Genomic DNA, 25,962 nt, shown 5'->3' with positions numbered 1-25,962 from the left:
AGAAAAAGATGTAAAGTTATATTAACTCTCTTGTTATACTGAAAAAGTTTTAATTACCTTACCATATAAACTGGCCAGGTAATTGTAAGAATCCAAGGATAAGCCATGAATTTCTTGAACTGCAAGCCAGTTTCCTAGAGTGAAAAAAAACATCATCAGAAACTTCATCAGTTATGCATTCAGAAAGTCACGCTCTTAAGTATGGAAACAACTCAAAACAATGTAATAAAATTAAGTATACGAATGCTGTCCATTCCCTGGACATGGTAGCTAGCTGCAGCATATACATATGTTTCTGCATGGTTATTCTAATAAAATCAGACTTTGCCCCCCACAAATGCACTAATTATACATTTTTATGGATATAGTTACTTCATCGAATTCCTCCGTCAGCTTCTTCATTATTTCCTGGTTGTGTGGATTCTGAAACAGTTCTGCTGTAACTACACCTGAAAAGAAGCAAACAAGGGCTGATTATATTAAGCAACGTATCCCTAGTTCATACAATATTAAAAAAATATATAACTAATTAATGTGATCAAAAAGATGACACCGAACTAGGAGTTTGCACTTTGTATTAATTAAGATAGGCCAGTTCACCGCTTCTTGTAGGGCCAAGCTCATTACTCATAACAAAACATCAAAAATGTGACATATCCGACTCCGGAGAGTGGTAAAGATACTTGCATCGACAAGAGGGAGCGCTTGATTCTAGGTTTTACACAGAAAAATAGAACTTGACGGCAGATAAGACCCACTTGGTCCATCTGTCCATCCCATGCATGTTTAAGTTCCCTCACGGTATATAAGCCTCTAGCATTTCCGATGGGAGGCTGTTCCATTAATCTACCACCCTTTCAGAGAAATAAAACTTCCTTGCGTTACATCTCTCGCAAAACCTCTGATCCTCCAGTTTTAAAATGTGTCCCCTGAAAACACTGCTCCTGTATTTTGGTAAATCCCTTTAAGTATTTCCCCTCTCTCTTCTTTCCTCCAAGCTATACATATTAAGATATCTTGGTCTTTCCTGATCATTTTTAGCCTGCAAACCATTTACCATTTTAGTTGCCCTCCTCTGAACTCTCTCCACTGAACTCTATATCAATATCGTTCTGGGATGGGGTCTCCAGAACTGTAGTTAATACTCTAGAATGAATCTACAAAGTGGCAGAACTTCATCTCTGCTACTAATGCCTCTCCCTATGCAACCCAGCACCCTACTTAGTTTTCCCGACCCTTCGTTGCATTGCCTGTTTACCTTTAAGCCCTCAGAAATAATCACTCCTAAGTGCCTCTCTTCTGTTGTCACTGACAGCGTCCCCAATGCTATATTCTGCCTTGGATTTGTTTTCTACCCCAAGTGCATTATTTCACCGTTACATTTTCTACATACCAAGTGCATTAATGTTTATTTATCTGCCCCATGCCCGACGACTGTTCTAATTTACTTAAAACATTTTCTATTTGGCTTGTTCCACCAGGAATGTGTACGCTGTTGCAGACCTTCACATCTATGTTAAACAAGAAAAAATGGATATAGCCTTATTAGCTCAAGAGAAAATAAGAGTTTTCACTTGAAGTCAGTGACAGACCGGGGATGAAAAGTGGCCCTGGTACTTTAAGGCGAGCGGCCGCTAAATGAGGTACGTGTAGCTGCGTATTATACTCTTACAAAATATGGCCACCATGTATCCAGGATTGGATCTGCTGCTCCAGTGACAGTAAAGGTAAATCTACGGCACAATGGGCTACTGGTCCTCCAGGTATTTGCCAATCCGGGCCATACTGACAGTGATCCCTTTCCTTGGACAAACGTAGACAATTATGTCAAGATTATGTAAGTCAGGTCCTTGACTTTACCATACATCATGAGGTAAGCTCAGTAAACTCTTGTTGCAGGAAGAGCTTGTTTAGCCCTGTATAATGTAAAGTTAAATCAGTGAGATTTCTTAAAAGTCTTTAAACCGGGGAAGGAGAAACCTGCTAGTGTGGGACCTTCCTAATGAAAGGAAATGAGAAAATTAAAACCAGAATTTCCCCTTTCGAATATACTTCCTTTTGTTTAGGGACACTACAGGTAAAACAAAATCTTTATTAACATTTTTAGTCATTAATGGACTGTGAATTGTTTACCTTGGCATCCTGAGCATTGAATATAGAAGTTAATAAGGTCAAGAAGTGCTGCATCTCTGTCTTCTTGATAGGCTTCAATCCAGTCATCTACCACTGACTGAAAATGAACACAAGAGAATCATGTTGGGTGTAGACAATGGTATAAGAACCCTTATTACCGTCTCCAACCCTTGTGCATCGTGGTCCAATGGAACATAGTACAAGTAATTCATTCTTTGTTGTCATCCAAAGGAACCGTCAATAAACATTACAAGTTACAAATGTTAAATTTACATACTGTGCTATTTTGCAACTATGCTTTGCAATCTAGGTTAAAAAAAAACAATAAAACAAAAAAAAATGCTTTGCGTGGCTGGGCTGCTGATTGGCTGGTGAACAGTTTACCATGAGACAATGGCTTGCATGTATAAACTGACAAGCAAGTGTTGGTTTATATATATATAAAAGGGGGTAGTAGAAGCATTATTAAGCACTCATCTACAGACACCAGACAAGCCAAAAGGCTTGTTTTTCCCTCAGAAATCTCATGGTGCTGCCACAACCACAAGGGATTCTGGTAGGAGCATGCAAACAAGGCTAACAAGTATCACCTTTGCCTCTATATCCACTTTATACATGGATCCCTTGAAAGTAATTGCCCGCTGTACAAGACAGCCTTTAGACATGAACTACTATATATAAATAGTGTAAATTACACTATATATATGTTTTATGTTTGAAGACCCTACTCATTTCCGTGGCCAACTGTTTCATAATAGATCAAATGTATAATTCTTGGAGGCATTTATACCTGGATTGCCCTCTTTCCAATGCTAACAACCTCAAAAAGCGTGACAGCTTCTGGTACATCCCCATTGGTTATCTGGCTGTCTCTACTTCTCCTAGCAGAACTTCTTCTGGAGAGGTTTTCAGATGGCTTCCGGATCCTTTTTGGCTTCTAGTAGGAAAATATAGAACTGCGTGACTCAAAGGTTTATAGAGGTCTCAGTAGTTCATGGACTACTCCTACTCCAATTAACAGTGTCTTTCTATCATAATGACTTACAGGGGTCATCAAAATCCCTAGGTCCCCATTCTGATTGGTGGCATCCAGAAGACAATTTGTGTGGGCATTCTCTCTGTGGTGTAAAAAATAAGTAAAAAGGAAAAACACATTTAATAATTTTAATAAAGCGACAGTTCATAGGTGCAAGTAATTGAAATCACCTAATTTAGCAGGAAACATGACCCTCGTTACTGGCTGAATTCTGGGGAAATAGTTCAACCATACCCAGCATGCACATTTTTGATTCTAGCATTTTAAACACTGACACATATGAATAGGAAAACAAGAACACATTTTAGAATCCCACTCTATTACATTCCTTTTGGTTTTACACATAGGAAGAAATGATGGTAGATAAATACAGTGAGATCGTTTAAACATTCTTGGGATCGGCGTAAAAGGTCTGAGTCTTTATATCAGGAAAATTGAGTAGGCTAGATGAGCTGAATGGCTCTTATCTGATATCACATTCTATATTTCTATGCAAAGTTACAGTAAGTAGAAACTAAATAGCTAAATACTACAAAAAACATTGCATAATGCCCATTATCTTATGCAGGGGGCTAAAACATTAGCACAGAGCCAAAAAAGGTCTGTTCATTATTTCATATTCATATTTTTCTCCTTTCTGAATACAGAAGTTTGGTATACTCTCCATCTCTTACTTTTGACCAACGTCAGTGGTTTGATTGGACACTGCTATCATCTCTTCTACATTGTGTCCTTAGAGAGGTGTAGTGGGAAAAAACAGTCCGCTGTCTTGCTCCTTTCCCTGTACAATTGACAAAACATTCCGCGTAAATGCAATATATAATTGATATAAAATACATATAGTACTGTGCAAAAGTTTAAGGCAGATGTGAAAATATGCTGTAAAGTAAGAATGCTTTCAAAAAGACATGTTAATACTTTAATTTTATCATTTAACAAAATGTGAAGTGAATGAAAAGAAGAAAAATCTAAACCAAATCAATATTTGGTGTGACCCACGTCTTTGTCTTCAAAACAGCATCAATCACTAACTGGAAACCACTGGGCCATCATCACCCCCCACACAACTGGTCTGTGCCTTCTTTGCCCCCTTCCAACATACAACATATTTACAAATGCATGCACACACACACACACAAAGTACACGTCCATATATATATAAACAGATATATCCTGCCCCGGCTTACCTCTCATCGCTACTGCGGCTTGCTGTCTGTCTGCTTGTGGACAGCGTGCGGGCAGTCTCAGTATCACCGCAGTGTCACATGACGTCACATGACCCCGATACGCTCCTGTCTCCCCGTGTCAGTTCAAAATAGTTTAGAAACAATTTTACACCGATATGAGGAGAAAGGAAGAAGAGTCCCCTGTAGTTATTCCAGTGACATCAATTCTTCTAGGTATCTAAATCTGGCAATGTTGAGGACTGTAGACAAAGTGCTTGGCCAAGGAAACTTAGTACAGCAGATGAAAGATACATCATGCTTACGTCCCATCTCAATCAGATGTCCAGCAGCACCAGAAGCTCAGCATTGGCAGAAAACAGTGAGACCCAGGTACACACATCTACTGTCCGGAGAAATCTTGTCAAAAGCGGCCTTTATGGAAGACATGAGGCCAAAAAACCATACCACTAACAAGGGGAACCAACTCAACTATTAATGAAAACACAGGAACTGGAGTACATAAAAAAACTACAGCAAGTGTTCTGGACTAATGCGTCAAAATGTAAAATATTTTGCTGTAGCAGAAGTTAGTTTGTTCGCTGAAGGGCTGGAGAGCAAATGAGTGTTTGAAGGCAACAGTGAAGGCTGGTGGGGGTTCCTTGCAAGTCTGGAGCTGCAGTTCTCCAGACGGGGTTGGGGATTTGGTCAGAATGAATGGTTTCCTCAATGTTCAGAAGTACAGACGGATGATTATCCCTCAGAGAGGCATCTGATTGGCCCCAAATGTATTCTGCGGCATGATGACGACCCCAAACATATAGCCAAAACCATAAAGAACTATCTTCAGTGTAAAGAAGAACAAGGAGTCCTGGAAGCGCTGCTATGGCTCTTTTGGAACAACTGAGACTTCCTAAATCCAAGATGTTTGGCTCAACCTAACTGCCAAATTTGTTAACAAACTGTGTGCAAGTCTACCTAGAATTGAAACTGTTTTGAAGGCAAAGAGTGGTCACACCAAATATTGATTTAATTTTGATTTTCCTTCTAATTTTCCATTTTGTTTCCATCACTAACTTTGCATTTTGTTTACATAGAAACATAGAATTTGACATAAGATAGGAACCATCCCACCCATCTAGTCTGCTCATTTTTATCTTATATTATAAAAAGAAACTATTAACATTATTACTTTACAGTATTTTTCACACCTGTCTAAAACCTTTGCACAGAACTGCATCGTCAACCGGAGAAGTGGCGCTTCACCCAGGGACGAATTTCTAACAAACAAAATGTCACTAAGGTTCAGACAAACCATATTAGATGCTTCAAATACATCAGAAAAACCATTAGCGCATGTGTGTATGTTTAAGAAGTGGGGTGTAAATAACTTTTAATACTTTCCTATGTAATCATAACCTATGAAACATAACTTAGGTTCAGGCTTCTAAAATGATGCTGCAGTTCCATGCTTATAATTTTTTATGGACAAAAACCCAAAAGAGATAATCTATATACTATTAAGTACTGTTGTACATAAATATATAATATAGGTCACATCTTATTATAGCTAAACAAATTCATGTTCAATCTTCCATGATGCAAAAAATCCAGTCATTTAAGCTCTTTTCACATATTTTAGAGCTGTATGCGTGTCCAAATGTAGTATGTAAATATTTTGCATAACATCCCCAGTCGTGTTTTATTTATGGAGATGTTTCATTTGATCATGTACATTACACATACATTATGTATTCCTTCTAACATGCGCATCATACAAACCCCCATATCATTTCTCAGGGCTGTAAAGGTCACAGTGTTATGTTCACATCCTTAATTCACACGTTATTGGTTTAAGGGACCTCAGAAGTTTGAAAGCTTAAATGAGTTTATATTTTATTTTACGAATAGGTTAAATTGATTACAAATGATGACATACCTCTAAATATCCCATATCCCAGCAATTTACATTTTTTACATTATCTCACAGCAGATCCACCTCCATTAGTAAATCTGGGAATCGCACAAACTCGGCTATGCTCCTGACACAATGCTAATGGCATGTATTACTTTTTCAGGGTATATTGTGACTTTAAGAACAGCTGGGTCTAGAGGCTAGTCAAAGCCACGCTACCATGGCCACGTCAGACTTTTTCTTCTAGAATACACATGCACTCCATGCTGGTAACCAGTGCATGTGAAGTGCTGCTCTGCATTTTGTGGGTATGTATAAGTGATTTTGCTAATTGCCGGGAAAGCCTGGTGCTAATACCGGCCCTGGGACGACCAATAGTCAAAGGGGCACCCTCCTGGAAAAATGGGAGATACCTACACCAGAAACACCAGCGCCTGTGTAATTATTACCTCTTTCTCACTGCTAAATATTTTTACTTAAGGTCCTAACTGTCTAGAACCGACCCATTACCCATAGTAATAATACTGATTATTAATAGTATTAATACTAATTATACTGTTATTATACTAATTATAACCACATTCATGTTATCAATATGAGGCAAACTCGTGGACATAGCACTGACTGAACTGCAGAAGTACTGTCTGCCTCCCTCACTTGTTACAAACAAAACTTCAAACTTTCAACATCTCCCCCCTTTTTTTTTTTTTTTACTAGTGTCCTCACTATGAACTGTACCCTAAGGGAACTGTGTCATTTGGGGTCTCTGGCAGTGACTGGGTTAAGGCATGACATCACACCTGCCACAGGTGGGCCCTGCCAGCGACCCCCGCGGCCCCATCTCCCCGGCCGCCGGGCTCTGACCATCCCATTGCCCGCCAAGACATCCCGCATTCCAAGAAGAGCAGCCCGGCGCGGGTACCGCACTCTATTTATCCTTTCGCCTTACCAGGCTCCTCCCCTGTTGTTTACCTGTCCTGTGGGCCTCCGCATCCAGGGCATCCGGGTATATGGAGACACGCCCCCTATTACTCACTCTCCAAACAGCCTATTGTCTGTAACTTGAACTCCGGCCCGCCCTGGATTTTTCATGTTTCCTCCTTCAGGCTGGACCAACAACAAGGAAACCCACCAATCGCAGAACAGCTTTCAAACAAACCTAAACTACTCTGTAGGGCTGATCGTAGCATTACGGGGCAACCGGTACAGGTGTCATGGTCTGCATTACCTATGATGTCCGTTTCCCGATTTGCCCTATAGCTCATGGTTGTAGTGACGTGATGATCACAGAATTGTACAGTATTAGAAATGATGCACCGATTTATACATTAACCATTACATGGTTCGCTTCTGCTGAGGTTACTTGCCAACTTTTTAACTAGCCAAAGATGGACACTTTACCTTTAAGGGTGTGGTTAGAGGCGTGGCCAGGGGTGGAGCTTTACCCAGACTTTTTACATGGCTGTGACTTTTAGATAGCTATTTCTATAGGGCATCTACAGTTAATTTAAAGAGACCACTGAGCTATCATACACATTTATGTATACGATGGCTGGAGTGTAACCGGTTGGATACTGAACAAGATTTAGCGGTATTTTCCATTAAATCCATCACACTCCCAATGACCATTGGATGACAGTTATACATTATGACAGTTTTACAGTTCGTGTTTTCGTTCAGGGGTTCACCCCAGGCTTTTCAGAAGAACTTGTCCAGATCCCACATTGGATTATATCCTACCGTGTTCATCATTCAATCTGTGATGAGCGATCGAGTACAACAGCAAGTTCTTCCTGTTATTTGGGCTGAGACCCAGGCAAAATGAATATGTCAGTATTAAAAGGGCATATCTTAGTGAATAGACATAAATAACATCACTATGTCTCACAGGGTATGCTTTCTTCCATTAATATTGCATTTTTTCTTGGTAACTAAAATTATGCTTTTTTATTGTATTTCACACCGTATTTTGATCGTGAGCGGAATGTTTATTTATGTACATGAATTAGAAATAAAATATGGCTCTTATACGTTAAACGTCCAGTTTATTTGTATACTTTGTTATTTATGCATCACTTTCTGCTCAATTTATTTGTTGGCTCTAAATTGTTGCATTCCACATTTTGTTATGTTCACTTGTATCGACATGTGGATGCTTTAATATATGAAACACAAAAATTAATCAGTTCTTCATTTTATTATAAACCCCCTAAAAAGTTTAAACAAATAAAACAATATATACCGATGTTCTCTCTGCAACCGTCTTTCAGCATATCAGCACCTTCCCCTACTGGCACATTACTATTTCCATAAAAAAAATGTATCAAGTAATTACTGTTCTATAAATAAGGTTCAATGCTCCCCAATTTAAACTGGTTTACAAAGAACAAGCGTGAAAACCTGGCTCTTCATTATAGCAAGCACTAAAATGGCTACACTGGTTGTACCATCCCATTGGTTGCTATGACGATAGGACCACTTATTTCATATACATAATCCTCAATGTTCAGCATGGTTGTCTAGGTTGAACAGTATGACAGCCCTCTCTTTGGGCCCGTCTACAATCGGCCAGGGTTTGTCCTTTATACTTCAGAGCTCAAGGTATGAAATAAAACATGGGGAGGAATAACGGTGAGGAGAAAAATAGTGCAAGTGTGGGAAGATATTGAAAGGAATAGGTGATGGGAGAATATACAGTGGAAAGTGTGCACGCTTTTGACAGCTTTATGTCAGTGGAAAAAGTTACAGAGACTGTTACAAAAAAAAGGAATGCCTTTGAGGAACTTTGTGACAGCGGCGAGAGAAGAAAGTGAGTCAATGTAAAGACGTAGGGGACCTTCCCAGGCTCCTTCTATATCAAATTCACCGACATAACATTCTCCATAAATCACAGCAAGGAAAAGGCAAGCACTGGCATTATCTCTCCAGTCAGTTCTTCCGGGAGAGTGGAGACTGTTGTGATAATCGTCTGCGTTAGATCCAGCAACCTAGAAAGAGAATAAAACAACCAGTGGAAAGAATTCAAATATATTAGGCAGTAAAACCCCATCATACCCAAATAAAGTCACAAACACTCCAAGGGCTTCTTGTGGAATCACTTTCCTGCCGTTTTCTTAAATAATTACAGAATGCATATTAAAGCCCTTTTAAAATACTGTAATGTGCATTCTATCTTGGTGAGGCTGTTCCTTTAACAAACAGCACTTATCTGGATTCAAACATAGGGAAAGCCCTTTTAATTATATATATATTAATAATGGTAGTTTTTGGGGTCTTGTGGGGCAAGGATAATTTGCTTGTATATAAAGTGCCTGGGAATAAATGCAAAAATAACATATGTAATAATTAATAAAGATAACCCGTGAGTGCACATTACCGTATTTGCTTGATTATAAGATGACCCCCCCCAATTTGAATATTAATTTAGGGGAAAAAAGAAAAAGCCTGAATATAAGACTACCCTATAAGGAAAAGGTTTTACTAGCAAATATTAACACCTATACGCCACTCTGCCTCCTTGATATGCCTTATACCCCCTATATGCTACTCTGCTGCCAGATATGCCTTATACCCCCTTATATGCCACCCTACCCACCAAAAATGTCTTATACGCCCCTATATGCCACTCTGACCCACAGATATGCCGTAGGAGAAGGTTTTCAGTGCTTGTGGCAATAGTTGTGGCAGCACAGTTGTTCTTTGAATGGTACATCACTAAGTAATGAGTAAATGAGTTTATACATAACATTCTGAAAATCCCTGGGCAAATGTTGACCAGGCATCTTACCATGTTGATAGATGTGCAGGTAACAGAGGTTCTTGCCTTGGCCCTTCATTGGTAGCAAGAGCAGACTTTACTGCCTTGAAATTGGCTTCAATGTCTCTCTTTAGGATGTCTAAAGACAAACACCCATTGAAGTAACTGAGAACCTTCTACAAGACACAAACAATGCAGAGTAGCGTTATAAAAAGACATCATCCTATGAAATATAACATACCATCCTACCTCTTATATTTAGAATAACTTTCATTTACACAGTAACTAACGCTGCCTAATGATGAACGTTCTTCACATCCAAAGCCATCTTCCTATCGGTGGTATAATATAATGGCCATTCCATCTCATCCAGTTCATCATGACCTCTTCTTCAATATGCCCAGACAATAGCAATAGCAATCATGCAATGTAAAGAATAACACTTACATACAGTACTGACAACTGGTGGGCTACATATTTATGGCTTCCCAAGTGCCTGATGTCATCTTCCAATTGCTGGCTCAACACCAAGAGCTGATTCAATTTTCCTATGTGAATGTAGTAGTCTGAATGAAAGAAATAAAGTATGCCCTTAGACCTGGTGGCTTCATAATGTCCCATCTTCTGTTCTCTGGTCTCTTCTTTGGGATTGTTTTTACCATAGGTTGAGCTTATCAGTTACCAAGTTGCTTGTGTCAGGTTAGTGATATAGTGCCAGTGATAAAGTAACGCTACTGTTCATTTCCACTGTTCCCTATAGTAAGAGCGCTATGTTATCTGCTGCCATTCTATAAATGCAATGTAATGGAAGAAAGCTTCTTTAGTAGTCTATTGCCTATTTTGTTTTACGTTTTCAATAATATATATATTTTTACTTCTATAGTGTTTTGCAATCTATCCTATTGTATTTTAAGTGTTTTGGGGGTAATATCCCAGAAAAAAGATTCAAAGTCATTTCCAAAGACCAAAGCTTCTGCTGTCTTGGTTAGGGTGCTAACATTTTTAACAGAGGCTGGAAGTTAAAGGAAAGAACACTGTTAACTGGGAATAGTTAGAATGCTGGATGGGTATTAAGTAGCCAATTCTCTGTGTTCCATTCTGTCCCATTTTCCTGAGACCCATTTTCCTCAAAGTACCATTAGTAGTTAACCTAGATTAGCGGTAAAATATAATAAAACATAAACCTAGCCTGGTCTTGCTTCTTAGGTCGTTTAGGGGCACCTAACACATTATTACTATCTTTTTATCTTTTATTTTATATATCTTATATAGTGGCAACAAATTCCACAGCGCTGTACACTTTAAGTGGGGCAGTTAACACACGTAACAAATATACATAAATACATACAGATACATCAGGAGAAGAGAACCCTGCCCGTGACGATCCCATCTAGCCTCACGGTACTTTTATACAAAGCTCCAGTCAGGAATGGTGGGCTTTTGAGGGCCCCACTCGTGAGCTTACAATCTAAAGGAATGATATGGGCAATGGAGCTTTCTTGTAGCAGTAATTAGGGCTAAGTGGTTTCAGCATGGAAAGGATGATGTATAAGTAAAATGAACGCAGGGGTGGTTGGGTAAAAGCTTGGCTTGAGCCATGGTCCTTGACATATAATGAATGCTCTTAGATGCCATGCAGTTGACTTTTAGCACATCTCACCATCCATTGGAGGACTTTCCAACATGTCAACTGGTCTTTCATGTATGATATAGATTTCCACTCTGGGAAATAGCACAGATAAACCAGAGGTATCCAAATAATCCTGTGAAATATTAAAATGGAACAATATAGCCATTAAATGTATCTCATGGTAAATATAGAAGTTATAGCCTAGCTTGCATTTAATCTATGCGTGAGGACAGAAATTATTCAAGTAACTAGTTCTGTTCAGTGTATTACAGACCTCTGTGGTGAAGAATAGAGTTTTTTATGCACCATGGAGGACAATGAATTAACCTCTAAAGTGGCTAAAGTTGTCATAAAAAGAATATATATATATATATCAGTATAGCAGCACACAAAGACAAATAATGGTCAACTAGCTGGTTCTCATATTGACAATGTTCTACATAAAGATCATTAAATCATTAATATATATATATATATATATATATATATATATATATATATATATATATTTACCTCTAAGCACATGATAGGTTCAGGCAAGTGAGTTAAACATTCTTTCATTCTCTCCACAAGTTCTGTTCCTGAAAGAAAAAATAAAAAGTGCTTGTGGGCCGAGCGTTATTGTTAGTTATGCTTCCACTTCAGATTAATAGCACTTTTGGTCATATAGTGATTATGGTTGTGGAGGATGCCTGTAACAGTGCGTGTTGCCAATGACAGTGAGAGCAGTTCCTGATGTGTCCCATGAGCTTCAGCATGTAAATAGTCCCATGGTTTTGGCTTATTACAACGATTCTCCTCATTATAACTCACCAAATGTGTGAAAGATGTCAGACTCCCCAATACTTATATCATCTGCAAGCTGATCCTGTAACTGGATATAAACACATAGCCTATTAGCAATTGTACATTCTATATTACTGCAATATCTCATTGTAAACACAGTATGATTGTTTATGGGCAATTTAGAATTCAATTATTTAATTATAAGGATTGGAAGATCCACCGGTCTTTAGAAATCTGGTGTCCAGATCGTATCGTTCTTATGTTCCTGTGAAGCTTTTCCATGATGAGGTTGTGGTCGACTTGGTTCCAACAATGAAGGTAAGTCTGCAGATTTCCATCCACTAGCAACTAGAGATTTGCATACCTGGGAACTTGTGGGCTCCGGCTACCCAGAGCCTACTCTTGCGGGACACGGCCAGAACTGACAGCTGTTGTCAGTGGGCGGTCCCGCTGACTTCGTGGTAAAGGGGAAATGGGCGGGGATTGGGGCGTGTCAGGACCATACGTGGGAACTTATTCACTCCAGCTATCCAGAGCCTTCCCTTGGGGGACGCGGCCAGGACTGCCCACTGTGTTGATGGACGGTCCTGTGACGTAGGCGGGCGGTCCTGCTGATACCCCCATTTAAAGGGCAAATGGGCGGGGATTGGGGCATGTCAGGACCATACGTGAGAACTTCTTCACTCCGGCTACCCAGAGCCTTCCTTTGGGGGACGCGACCATGACTGCCCACTGTGTTGGGCGGTCCTGTATCAGCAACCATCAGGTTCTGTTCACTAATTCAAGCTTAAGTTAAAAATAACCCTTTTGCAATTATATCCAATTAAAATACAGCTAGATATGTACTTGATTGACCCCAAACTTTTGAACGGTAGTGTACATGCATATGGTGTACATACATGGTAATGTATACACATATGGGTATACATTCTGTATGTTGACAGCAGGAACCTTATGTTATTCTTCTTGAAACTGCATACACTGTTGAATGACATGGATTTAGCCAAAAAGCTTTGACATCTATCACAAAACAATGGCTTCCTTATTGCCCCAACTGATTCACCCATTAAACCTTCTGGAAGCAATAAAGGGTTCATGAAGCCTCTCTGTAGAAATTGATTCAGTCTTCGTGTGGATCTGATTTCATTACTGGGCACACTCTGAGTTGGCCCTCATAACCATGAGATATAATTGGACCTTAGTGAGATGATTACAAGTTGAAAAATCTAATAATGTCAAGCAGCTGTCAATTGAAGCAGTGGAAGCGTGATGTCATTGTGTTGGAAAAAGGCACTGATCTACATACAGTTAATAGTCACTTGTCACTGTGATCTTCACACCATTATGACAAGATGGATGGCCGTGTAACTTGGTGAAATATGGAAGTCATTTCAAACTGTTTATCATAGAGGCATCAGGACTTTGCATTAATGGAAACACTTAAATACCATTCCTGACCGTCATCAATCACCACATAGTCTCTACATACCTTCAGAATATTGAAAAATCCCCTCAAATATATTTCATAAGTACTCACATGCTGCACTTCGCCTTTGATGAGAATATCCAGCTGGGAACACAAGGAAAACATCTCCAGTGCCACCTGCTTGCAGCTCATTTGAATGGACTGCAGAGGTTTCTTCACATTGATCACCACTAAAAATATCACGAAACAGCTGATATTAAGTGTCTACCTATCAATACCAACTAACTACACGCAATAAGGTAATGATCCAGGCGCCATAAAGCAGGGCTTTTCAAAGGTTTCCACATTTGCAATGTCTTTGAAGACCACCTTCTACTTTCATACAGAGTCAGAATCATCACAAATATACACAATGCTGGAACTTAATAGTACCACCATTCCAACTTCAGTGTTGCGAACACGCAGTGTCTCTAAACACGTACTCTCTCTTTGATGTCACATACTGGTTGTGTTGCTTACATCACATTTGCTTTTCCTGGGAAACCAATTTGAAAACAGGGTGATAAAGAATATAAATTACAGGTACGGGGGTCAGTTAAAGGGGACTCACGTCATCAAAAAGTGAAATATACAGTATGCTGTGGTAATAGGGAATGCTGTTACTACTTAAAAGGAGAAAAAAAAATTTTTTTGCTTAAAGTGGACCTCGTTTGAACTCCATTGAGGTGGCTTCCTGTTGTTGTTTCACCTGGACAGACTTAGGTTAAAGAGTTGAAGCTCTCGGATGTACCTCTTCATGTCCTGAGACTTCTACTTTCTCGATCTCCTCATGTGTTTCCTCTCCTTTCATTCTTCTCTACTAAAGCATACAGTTAAGCTGTCACATGTAAAAACATGCCCATGGCATATACTATACTAGACGTGGCTAACGACACTCCCAGACACAATCTCACAAAGAGCGTCCAGAAAACAGTGTGGCAAAGAGGGAAACCCTACCTTTACCTGAATGTGGCCAACCATCCCCTTTAGATATTACAGCTCAGGCCCAGACTGGCCATCTGGCGCAACAGGTAGATGCCCGTAGGGCCACATACCTACAGATACTTCTGAGTCCAAGATCCGGTCCTGCTTTGTGCAGGTGCCAGCTGGATACACTCGGCGAGACACTCCACATGAACATGTAATGCGCAGCCGGGCATATCTAGCCGGTGGCCATATGCACATTATTTGGCAGCCATGGCCTTAAAGTGTCAGGACCACCTAGTCATCCTCAGTCCAGCCCTGATTCAGCTTAATCTTGACCTTTCGTGTATGGGGTCCTTACTGCAGCTGGGGTAAATCCATTTAAAAGGCGTATCTCATCGTGAAAATGGTACTCGTCAGTAATCGTTAGGGTTACTGAATGGTGACATGGGGTGTTCCATGTGATCGTAAGTATGGGAAGATCACGTTTAGATGCAATAAAAGGCAGAAGGTTTCATACAGAAATACTGTGGCGAGCATAGCTACGCATATAGACACGCATGCCACCCACACGAGACACGTGTAACACATAACGCACAAACACTGACTGAACACAAGATGCTGCAGCATCCAAGAGATCCGATAATACCTTTACTACATGAATGGTAGAGACAGAGCTGGCGAAGGGGCTGAGACTGGCTCACAGCAGCCATTTCTCTCTTGTCACAGAGCAGGAGGGGTTTCTCCACGAGCACCGGAGAACGGATGGAGAGAGAGAGCGCAGCACACAGGAGAGACGGGCTAATCCGTGGCCGAGGATGCGGTGGCTGCAGGATGATGCTGCAGAGCCAGATGCTGCTCAGCCAATAGGAGCTGATCGTCACGACTCTGCTCTCACAGGCACGCATTACATGTCTATAGCACCAGCAGATACGGTAGCGCTGTTACAATCAGTGGAATAATTAAAAGTCACACACAATAACAAACGGGTACAAAAGGAGAAGAGAGCCCTGCTCTGGCCAGCTTACAAGCCACTCATGCCCAGAAGTGTAAAGGAATATCGGGTGAAAGATACATAAGAAAGTGATGGGCTAATGAAAGATGCATGCAGTCCTTATACTCTATGTACACGTCGGCTACCATCATATAAATAGCAATATAATATATATATAGCAATGTGCGTAAAAAGCACAAATCTGGGCCAGTCTTAGGGTCCCTAGACTAAAGGGATGCAGGCAATCACCCCAATGTGTGCAAGTGCATCTGGCAACTGAACCCTCCAAAATGCAAGTGATCTATGGCTACCGGGCATATGAAATGGCCAACAATGCCTGGGCTGCTATTCAGTCAAGGACCGGCCACGAGCATCATTAATACAGAAGGGCTAAGCACTGCTGGCCAATCACGCCTCCGCATCACTTACCTGCAGAAAGAATTGTACTTATTTTGTCTTTACATTGATCTTTTCGGATTCTATGAAAATAAGAAGCCTGTCCTTTATCTGTATAATGAACTGCTTTTTTCTATGAGATCAGCGAGTACTTTTTCATGATCTGCTCGTTGCGATTTCTGTAACAGTTTAAGATGTTCAGATGAGAAACAAAGTTTATTCTGTATCTGTACACATTTATTGTGGATTTTTTGGGCTGTAAAACATTCATTCCCAGGAAACGTTCTGAGCTCCCGAGCTAGGAAATAGTTCACCATGATAGGCCGTTTCTCCTTCAGATGCGGAGACTGGAAACCCAGCGGCCGACGCCGATACCCAGCGCCCGGTACCACTACTGTTTAGCCTGGACAGGACCGCGTACTACTTACTACTAGCCCACTCGCCCCTCCCACTAAACGAGGGCAGTGCACAAGTGTTCGGGTGTCACGTGACCGCGTGGAGCTGTAGCCCGGATGTGCTTGCGATGCTTCTGGCTTGGACGCTGCGTGAAGTGAGGAGATGTCGCGTGTGCCGGGCGGCCGGCTTTTGGAGGGCTGCAGGGTCCGTAGTGGCCCTCCAGGCACCTCCCTGCGCGTTCTCTCGTGGCCTTCCCCACGTGGTGCAGAAGAGCCGCGCTTTCTCCACAGACTTTCCCCACTGCAAAGGAAGGAGTGACGGCGGGTGGGATGAGAGGGGTCCCATCCAGTGGCTGTCCGCAGAGGAGGAGCAGGAGGACGAGGAGGAGATCGAAGACCTCTTAGTCCCGCACTCCGCCTCCCTGCTCCACGGGACGCAGCATGTTTTTATTGTGCATCCTGATGTGAAGTGGGGGCCAAAAAAGCACTACGCAACCACTGGTAATTGTCCTACACGGGCCACCGTACCCGTTCTTCAGCCTCCTGTTGGTGGTAGTTGCTCCGCTTTAGAGCTCTGTCCTAAAACCGTGTATATTCAGAGGCCCAAACACGGACGGCCAATGCAGTGCATATTGCTCTATATATTCAGAAACATTTAAAATGAAACATGGCATTTGCAGGCAGACAAGAATCATTCAGCCTGTCTAGTCTGCACACTTTTTAATATAGCTGTTTTAAGGGTGAAAACAATGTGTCATGGCTCTCGGATTATATATTTCCTCACGGTAATAACCTCTACCGCTTCTGCAGGGAAGCTGTTCCATTTATCTACCAACCTCTCGTCTATCCCTGAGGCTCGCCTAATAATATACCGATCTGATAATTGCCCAACTACGTAAAGAGCGGTATAGAAAATCCAGGTGTAAAAGTTCTATTTGTTGAACAGCATGGACGGATGTGGCTTTTAATATCGTCCTCAGTTTTTAAGTCAACGGATGCCAGGGCACTGGGTACTAAGCAATTCTTCTATGCTCTGTATCTTTCATTTCCACAATAATTGAATAGGGGGGGGCATTTATTAAGGTGCCACAAACGTGTGATGGGTGCTGCACTCCTGTTTTATTGTATGCGGAATGATATAAACAAGGCGCGTATATTTATTATATCAAATGAAAGTATTGTGGCACGTTCTCCCCTGTCAGCTGGTCTCGTATCTGATCCGTGCTGCGACCGAGCGTTCTTTTGTACAAGATGTGAGGATTAACCCAAACCCATAGACGCCTTGAAAATACAGTATGTTGCAGCGTATAACAATTATACAGCCTATTCAAAAGATCCGAAGTGTATTCTCAGAGTTTACTGAGGGGCAGCATTCTTTTTAATAAATATGGTATTTATTATTGTCGGATCTTTATTTATTTGTGGTTTTTTTTTTTGTTTTTTTTTTTTTTTTGCTTTTTTTTAGCTGACCTCCAGGTTGCCGAGGCGGTCGCTCTGGTGCACAGTCTTCCTAACTGGACATTGGTGGACAAGTTAATTATGTCTACGAAATCTCCCGACAGCAAACTCATATTTGGCAAAGGGAATTTCCAAGTGCTTACAGGTAACGACTGGAATAAGTTATCCAACATATATATCCGTTTGTAGCTATAGAGACTTAACCCTGTCTATTCCCCTGTCTATTCCCGTGCTAACATAACAAAGACCTCACCTGTTCATGTTTGTTTATTGCAGAGATCATTAAAGGGCTTCCTCAGATTACTGCGGTCTTTGTGAATGTGGAAAGACTTTCTCCTCTGACTGAGGTAATGTTTTGGTTAGTAACAATACTTACAGAATTCTAAACCGCTCTGTTATTAAGGACAGAAGTTTCATTTCAACCAATTGCTTAGTGGATCATGTGCCGAGGGCCCCCAGGACTACAGTAGTACCGCTTTGGGTCAATATTAGTCGGTGGAAAGGGGATTCGTTAGATGGCAGCTCACCACTTTGCTTAATCCCTCGTTTCTTCTGGAGCTCACCTGTGGTAAGCTCCAGAAGAACCGAGAACATATGAGGAGTTATACATACAGGAGAATCTCTCCCATGCATTTGCAGAGGGGCACCATGATAAATTTAAGGGACCACGTAGCTATCGTATTCATTAAAGTGTCCTTTTTAACGAATAAGATGCTGCGTCTGCTAGGCTTTATTTACGTTTATCTTGTTGGAACGGATTTAAATGTAAAAGCCTGAGTCGTTTTTCATGCAGGCGTTTAGTAAAATACCGACTGTGCCAAGCCTTTATACATCGATTGTTCACGTGCCTCCTTAAGAATAATGTACGGTATATCCCCGGTTGAACGACTTGCGTTTATCTTGTGTTCTCTTTTTAGAAAGAACTTGAAGAAGCCTGGCGAGTGAAGGTGTTTGACAGATATAAAGTTGTCCTAAATATTTTCCGCTATAACGCTCGCACGAGGGAGGCCAAGCTGCAGATTGCGTTGGCTGAGCTCCCGCTGCTTAGGTAATGACACACCTGTTTAAAAAATATATATATTATGCCGTTAATTATCGTTTTTTTTTTTTTAATTCTCTTGTAATGCAATAGTGCACAGGGTTTCCTAGTATGCTGTCATTGGTGCTGTGTTGTAAGTGGATATTTTGCTGCTAATGGCTAGTACCATTTTTCACTGATGTAATGGGTTCAAACTCCTATCAGTCCTTGGTCAGGTCCTATAGTGAGGATAGCTTTATGTCTATCCCGTGCCTGTTTAAATTCCCTCCCTGTATGCTCGTGACGGTGTGTAGTAGCTGGAGATTACCAAATCCCTTATTTTAGGTGGATGCTGCAGCATAAAAGCTGCAGTGATGCCCAAGCAGCCATTATAGGTTTTTATATTTGTCAAAGTCCTAGAGTTCTTTTTGAAATACATACATGTACATGTCCTTAAAATGTGAACAAGGCATTACTAAGATTTTAAACTTATTCGAAAGACTTGCGCACACAACACTGTTACAATAAATTTGCCATTAAACTTTAGTCTCACAGCTCAAACACAAATAAGTTCTAGATGCCACAATTGGCGAAGAACAGCAAGCACTTTCGAAAGAGATAGGGAATGCTTTGTCCGCAAAATGGGCTTCATTACTAAACGAGTCTGGCAGAGATAAAGCACAATTAAAATCAGGAATTTGTTACAGCACTAACTACATTGTAAGGCGTGTTGGTGAGCTTTTATTATATCAGAGAACAATAGTTATTATTTCCTATTGGTCCTTCCCTATATATATATATATATATATTTTTTTTAAGTAGCAAATTAAATAGAAAGAAACACTTAATAGCTTGATTTTAATAATTAAATTTTTCCCTGTGGTAATATGTAACACTAGTTTTAACACTTTCTCTGCTAGATCAAGTCTAAAAAATGAGATGGCCCATTTGGATCAGCAAGGAGGTGGATCAAGATATATCATGGGCTCAGGTAAACAGACCTTTATTTTACTAATCTTTAACTGGAAATATTGTCTAACAAAACATCAGTCAACAGATTTGTATTGTTGAGATTTTTATGGTCCAACGGTCTGTTGGGAAGTGTCTGGTGCATATAGGGAAATGCCCTTTCGAGGCAAATAAAGCAGGAAATGTACACGCAAATCGGTTATTTATATCTTAAAACTGTTGGACTATTTTATAAACTGAACAAGAATTTGTGCTTTTATTGCTTGGACTTGTTTGGGGTCTTCTTGATGCATGTGGGTTAATAGGTAAAATATGCACAGCTCTTGACCTAAAGATGTTTGGTATCCACAACAACACCGTGACGGTGCTCAACCTTTATCTAGAATCCTACATGTCTGGCATACATTTCATTCTCAGATTGTTTCTTTTAGCGTATCAGTAACCTAAATTGTGGGGTCCTTATAAATGGAGATACAATCACATTCCCAAATCCATGAAGTAAGGTGGGCCTTGGGGTGTAGATTTAACCCATTCACTAAAGTCTGAAACGACTTCACTGAGGCACACAACACAAAAGTATATGCAATGTATCACTTTAAATAGAAAACCAGTGGACACACACTTATGGATGCCCTGTGAAAATGTGTTTGACAGATCAGCCTTGACTATTCAAGCACTTATCTTTAATATGGTCGGTTTTGTATCAAACATAGGTGAAACATTCTTGGAAATACAGCAGCGATTGTTAAAGGAGAGGGAGACGAAGATCAAAAATGCCTTGGAGAAGCTAAGAAGAACGAGAAACCTGCTGAGGACACAACGCAGGCGCAGAGAGTTTCCCATCATCTCAGTAATGGGTTATACCAACTGTGGTGTGTATTGCAGAATACCGTTTATATTGATACGCGCTTATACAGCATGTCAAGCGTACAAAAGCCTGAATAGGCTAAATCACAGTGGTGTGGTAAGAGACCAGGATGTGTCAACCCATACAACCGTAGCCTCAAGCTATGTAACTTGAGTGCTGTATCTTTCTTTGACCTTCATGTATTTTAATCTGGGAAGGCTCAATCCTGTCACATCTAAGAGGTAAAAGATGAGGCTTTTTCCTCCTACAGTTTTAGGACTTTTACCATAGATCATTAGAGGGTATCTTAACTAGGTCCCCTCTGCTATTTTTGAGCATATCTCACGCCGTATTCAGTGGCAGGTTGGCTGTTTAATGTCAGAGATGTAATTACACCATGCGATACTGCGTAGGCAGGAGAATCTTCCCGTTAATGTACAAACTGTCTGAATTGTTGGAAGGGCCCAAACAAGTAATCAGTCATTCTAATCTTAAAAAAAAAAATAGAAAACTATAAAATAGAACATTTTAAAGGGAATTGTGTGATGTCGTCATTACATTAAGAGTTCATTGTAGTTGCTAGAGTAATCCCAGGTGTCTGGATTAGTGGTGTACAATTCATAATAGGTAAAACTATTGCATGTTTTTACACTTTAATTTTTAATAGCGTTAGGATGTATGGAAATGGTTTTACAATAATGTCCTCCTTATCATGAAATGAACAAAACTTGTCATTAAATTCAAATGCTATATAATCTGCGTGGCTAATGTAAGTATGAAAGAGGTACTCGGGCATAGCAAAAGTGTAAAAAACAAAAAGCATAAACTTTTTTTAATGGTTGTGTAATGCTGAGATGACACAGATTCTGTATTTGAAATCGCCGTTTCTTTCCAAATGGTTTTCCACCCTTGGTAATCCCATGGCCAGTTATTTGCTGTAGCTGCAGACTCCCACTTGACTTATTCTCCCATATCAGAATCCGCTATAAGTAGGTTAGTATAAGCAATAGCATATGTTTTCCATGTGTAAATAATACATCTTGTAAGTAAAATGAATGGAAGCTTGGAAAAAAAAAAGTACTCGGGAAACGAAAGTTAAAAATGGCTAAACCTGGCAGTTTCTCGTGTATAAGGGCTGGCCTTATATAATGCATAGGTTAAGGAGAACTGTGATCCCATTTTCCTGTAAATGCATATTGGACATTTTGCATCGATTCCACAGCATTATACTGCATGCAAAATGCCGCAGGTATTCTTCTATTGGTAAACTTTGAGGCAACAAAAACAATCGCTAATGCATTGTAGGGCGCCATCCTCTTCTTGCAGGGTAAAATCGCTGGGGTTGGCCCTAATAACGCATGGTGCTATCAGCAAGTTGTAATGTTTACTTCTTTACGAACATAGAGAGTGAGTCTTGGTAACCAAGCTTATATGCACGCTACTGACTATGTGTTTGTTCTGCAGGGAAAACAACTTTGATTAAAGCATTGACTGGAAACATAGACCTCCAGCCCCGTGACCAGCTCTTCGCCACCCTTGATGTCACAACCCACGCAGGCTTGCTCCCCTGCCGTATGCCTGTTATTTATGTTGACACCATTGGGTTTCTTTCCCAGCTACCACATGATCTAATTGCATCTTTCTCTGCCACGTTAGAAGATGTGGTGCATTCGGTAATAATCATTGTTTGCAATTTGCATGTATACTGTCTACTGAATAATGCGTGATTATTACTAATGATTATTCAAAAGGGCTGTAAATTAATTTGTAACAGTGCATTTTTAGGTTAGAACATGCATTTTTTTTTGTTTTTAAGTAAGACTGAATCAGGGTAAATCATATCTCTGACCGGGCATACAGTGTGATTGTATTCAGTGGACAAAAATGCACACATTGTCTATGCTGTATAAGCAGAAAACTATTGGGAAAATCATACCACAAATGGTTAAAAATGTGAGTACTACTCAAAGTTGAAACTGTACTACAGCCTTAAGGCTGCAATTTTAAAATAAGTGTTTATACTAAAGTGGTATTTGCGTTGGTACAGATTCTCCCATTAGTGACTATTGGAAGCGTGTGCTAGAGAATAAGCAGTGCTTTGCTATTGCTTTATATATGTTTTACAATTGTATATTTTGTTTAACTTGAGCGCCTTGCCATCCCTATTTGGTTACGTCACTTTCCCCACGTTAGACCTTCATAAGGGGCTTTCTGTTTGTTGGCTGGGATGTACTTCATTAATAACAAAAGTGTCGGGTGTTGTAATATCGTTCCTTCAGATGGATAATTGAGCTTCTTCAATTATCTGTTCACTTATTTGCATTTTCCTCTATTAGGATTTATTAATCCACGTAAGAGATATCAGCCATCCTGAAGCTGACAATCAGAAGGCCAGCGTCCTGTCCGTTCTGGAGAAGCTGAACGTCCCTCAGCAGCTCCTCGACACAATTATTGAGATTCATAACAAAATTGATTTAGTGGAAAAGTGAGTAGTAATGTCCCTTGGGTTTGTCCCTTATATAGAATTAAATGTTTGTAAATAATCAATAAGTTACTGCTTTAGCACTCATCAGACACACAAACCATTAGTCCTTGAATATAGATTTTATATATCTTTTCTAAAGACCATTGTGAGACTAGTCAACAATGTATACGTGTAGATCATCTGAAAAATCCTTAATCGTAAACAACCCTGTATACAGTATATACAGTTCCAGCCACATCTGCCCAAAACAAAAAAGTAAAGAATATTTGAGGAAAAGAACCTAGAAATTCCACCTTAACACAGTGAAGAGAGTTGGGGACCCAGAATAGCGTTGAATGTGTTGGTGCGATGCTTTAAGAGAATATCCGTATAGATTGTGTGTGTGTGTGTATAAATTAATAAACACATGCATGTATACATGAATCCTTTTTTATTTGCATCCTCATATATCCATGCTATCATGTCCCTCTTCTCACAATGACATCAGATGACCCGTAGTGTTATCACCCTCTGCTTTATTCTGAAATCAATTTAAAGCTTAGTAGTTGCTCACAAGGAGCGAAAGTGTCCCCCCCCCCCCCCACACACACACACACCTCAGATTGAATCTTTATAATAAAACGCCAAAAGCTTAATTTGGATCTAGGTATATTCTTCCCTGCCAGATGCAGAATGGGACTGAAGCCCAAAAATAATTAGGGCCTTTGAAGTTACTACACAATTTGCGTAATTTTACTGATACGAGCTCTGAGCAGCACATTGGTATGATGGTTATTAATTTGTACAGTTGTTTTAACGTGTTGCATAATCCTCCGGATGGCTTTACAGAAGCTTGTCTATGACAGCGTGCTAACCTTGTGCTCTTTTGTGTTGCCTGTAGTCACAATAACACTGACTCGGCGGCCGTGCCCGTGTCTGCACTTCTTGGGTATGGCTTGGAGGATTTGAAAAGGAAAGTGGAGGCTGCAGTGATGAAAAGCACTGGAAGGACCGTTCTGACTATAAAAGTGAATCTGGAGAGTCCCCAGTTAAGGTGAGTGTCATCTATCGTTTTAACCTTGAAAGGTGGGATGATTTTAGCATCCGGTCTGTTTATATAAACAAATCCCAAGAATATAAGAGAAATGTAAGTGTTCCCCGCACAAATGAATCGTAGTGGATACTGTACATGACCTATGTCATTGTTGCTACATAAAACTGCAGTATATCATTTTAATTGTAAAGTTTAAACTACATTTATATCAATTATAGCCATGTAGAAATAAGTTATGGAACAATAGACATGGTTGCTTAGAAGCAGCATTAATACATTTCAGATGTGAGGAAGTAGAAACCTTATCCGCATTTTAAACCTGCAGCCAATTAATTTTTTTCCTCTAGCAGTGGAATTGGCCTTTGCCGAGTCCTCTCTGAGGTTATGACACCATGTTCTGACCTGGATTTCTGGCATAGAACATGTTTTATTGGGTGTTGATGCATATAGGACCTACTTAATGTCCATCACTTGAAATTAAGTGCAGTTGTTGCATTGGCCAAACCTGTTGCTGTAATAGGCATTATGGAGCGCTAGACTCTAGAGGTTTCCTCAGTGGAAAATGATTCTCCTTGGTGAAGGTTATGTGCAGTAAGAACATAATTAAAATGCTAATTGAAGACCAAATTTGTTTTACAGCTGGCTGTACAAGGAGGCGACCGTACAGGAGCTTAAGGTGTGTCCAGAAGATGGAACGGCCAATGTACGAGTGATTATAACTAATGCTGCATATGGACGATATATCAAACTATTTTGCAAATGAGACGTGGCTGCTACAGTAGATGAGCAGACTGTGGCAGAAAATGTTTCTTGTAAGACTCTACCCTTTTATTTATAAAATGAACGTGGAGCTTGTTGGGATTAGCGTTCCAATCAAGGCGTAAGCTTCATGGATACGCACGCGATGGCAGAGTACCTGGGTACTGATGCACTTTGTTACTAATACTGCAATTGCAGACCTCTGTATAGAACCAAGGCGTATTTATTTCTGAGTGATTTGTAGAAAAACCTTATCAACTAGCTGTTTTTTGATAAAAAAAAATAAATAAATGTATTTACTACTTGTCTTATAAAGGTGGTTGTGGAACTAAAGGGTAACGGTATGGGTAAAGTTAGAGAAGCAACTGACAAGGTAGGTGAATTATTGTGCATTTTTAGTTAGCAATGCAAAATGGTAAGAATAGATATTTATTGCTGTTTTTCAAAGCATTTAAGTGTTTGCACATAACACCCTGCCAGCAGGGGAAAAAAATCTTCCATTAAATGTAAGGACATACCATTTCATTTAACAATATGATGCTGTACATTTGCTATTAAAAACTGAATGCTACACTCAGAAACAGGATTTGCTTAGAAAAGTACATGTGCGTATGTGCATCGCCACTGGGTGTAGATATTATACACCTGGACTAGATCGGAAGTAAACCACGCAGGTTTATCGATACCTAACCTTTATAGTCCCACAGTACTCAGGTTCCTAAATATTCTGCTCACACGCTATACCGTGAAACAGCTTGGCATACAAGTATAAGAGCATATGAGAGAAAGACACTGGCTA

General features: G+C 40.2%; 3 protein-coding genes across 3 annotated transcripts in view; 1 reads left to right on the top strand and 2 right to left on the bottom strand.

The window, feature by feature from the left end:
- Positions 1 to 4,493, bottom strand: part of LOC128473145 (cohesin subunit SA-2-like) — a 31,079-nt gene extending 26,586 nt beyond the window's left edge. Inside the window, exons 1-7 of the mRNA XM_053455216.1 lie at positions 4,357 to 4,493; positions 3,844 to 3,950; positions 3,179 to 3,251; positions 2,924 to 3,070; positions 2,134 to 2,230; positions 373 to 449; positions 63 to 134 (exon numbers count right to left, since the gene is read on the bottom strand). Coding sequence (XP_053311191.1) covers positions 63 to 134; positions 373 to 449; positions 2,134 to 2,230; positions 2,924 to 3,070; positions 3,179 to 3,251; positions 3,844 to 3,884 — 507 coding nt within the window. The 5' untranslated portion in view covers positions 3,885 to 3,950; positions 4,357 to 4,493. The remainder of the gene's footprint in view (positions 1 to 62; positions 135 to 372; positions 450 to 2,133; positions 2,231 to 2,923; positions 3,071 to 3,178; positions 3,252 to 3,843; positions 3,951 to 4,356) is intronic.
- Positions 4,494 to 9,126: 4,633 nt separating this feature from the next.
- LOC128475051 (uncharacterized) lies at positions 9,127 to 15,585 on the bottom strand. Its single transcript, XM_053457514.1, has 8 exons — positions 15,459 to 15,585; positions 13,958 to 14,076; positions 12,448 to 12,508; positions 12,148 to 12,215; positions 11,665 to 11,767; positions 10,452 to 10,570; positions 10,035 to 10,180; positions 9,127 to 9,234 (listed from the first exon to the last, which is right to left on the bottom strand). The coding sequence occupies exons 1-8, from the start codon at positions 15,520 to 15,522 to the stop codon at positions 9,135 to 9,137; spliced, it is 780 nt and encodes a 259-aa protein (XP_053313489.1). The 5' UTR covers positions 15,523 to 15,585; the 3' UTR covers positions 9,127 to 9,134.
- Positions 15,586 to 16,704: 1,119 nt separating this feature from the next.
- GTPBP6 (GTP binding protein 6 (putative)) lies at positions 16,705 to 25,784 on the top strand. The gene is made up of 10 exons (XM_053457513.1): positions 16,705 to 17,095; positions 18,060 to 18,197; positions 18,329 to 18,399; positions 18,970 to 19,100; positions 19,991 to 20,061; positions 20,753 to 20,911; positions 22,351 to 22,559; positions 23,223 to 23,371; positions 24,252 to 24,404; positions 25,044 to 25,784. Exons 1-10 carry the CDS (start codon positions 16,723 to 16,725, stop codon positions 25,165 to 25,167), a joined length of 1,578 nt encoding a protein of 525 aa, XP_053313488.1. The 5' UTR covers positions 16,705 to 16,722; the 3' UTR covers positions 25,168 to 25,784.
- The last annotated feature ends 178 nt before the right edge of the window (positions 25,785 to 25,962 follow it).

The sequence above is a fragment of the Spea bombifrons genome, chromosome 2 (genome assembly GCF_027358695.1).
Source record: "Spea bombifrons isolate aSpeBom1 chromosome 2, aSpeBom1.2.pri, whole genome shotgun sequence".
NCBI lineage: Eukaryota > Metazoa > Chordata > Amphibia > Anura > Pelobatidae > Spea > Spea bombifrons.
The sequence above is the reverse complement of the archived record's forward strand: the minus strand, read 5'-3'. Positions and strand labels throughout refer to the sequence as shown.

What these genes read in the sequence shown, in the direction of transcription:
- LOC128475051 (XM_053457514.1), bottom strand. Translation starts at nt 15,522, where the DNA reads ATGGCTGCTGTGAGCCAGTCTCAGCCCCTTCGCCAGCTCTGTCTCTAC. An exon ending in TGACATCTTTCACACATTTG is followed by an intron (nt 12,216 to 12,447) that starts GTGAGTTATAAT and finishes TTTTTCTTTCAG; the next exon opens with GAACAGAACTTGTGGAGAGA. An exon ending in AACCTATCATGTGCTTAGAG is followed by an intron (nt 11,768 to 12,147) that starts GTAAATATATAT and finishes AATATTTCACAG; the next exon opens with GATTATTTGGATACCTCTGG.
- GTPBP6 (XM_053457513.1), top strand. Translation starts at nt 16,723, where the DNA reads ATGCTTCTGGCTTGGACGCTGCGTGAAGTGAGGAGATGTCGCGTGTGC. An exon ending in AAAGCACTACGCAACCACTG is followed by an intron (nt 17,096 to 18,059) that starts GTAATTGTCCTA and finishes GCTTTTTTTTAG; the next exon opens with CTGACCTCCAGGTTGCCGAG. An exon ending in TAGAAGATGTGGTGCATTCG is followed by an intron (nt 22,560 to 23,222) that starts GTAATAATCATT and finishes TTCCTCTATTAG; the next exon opens with GATTTATTAATCCACGTAAG.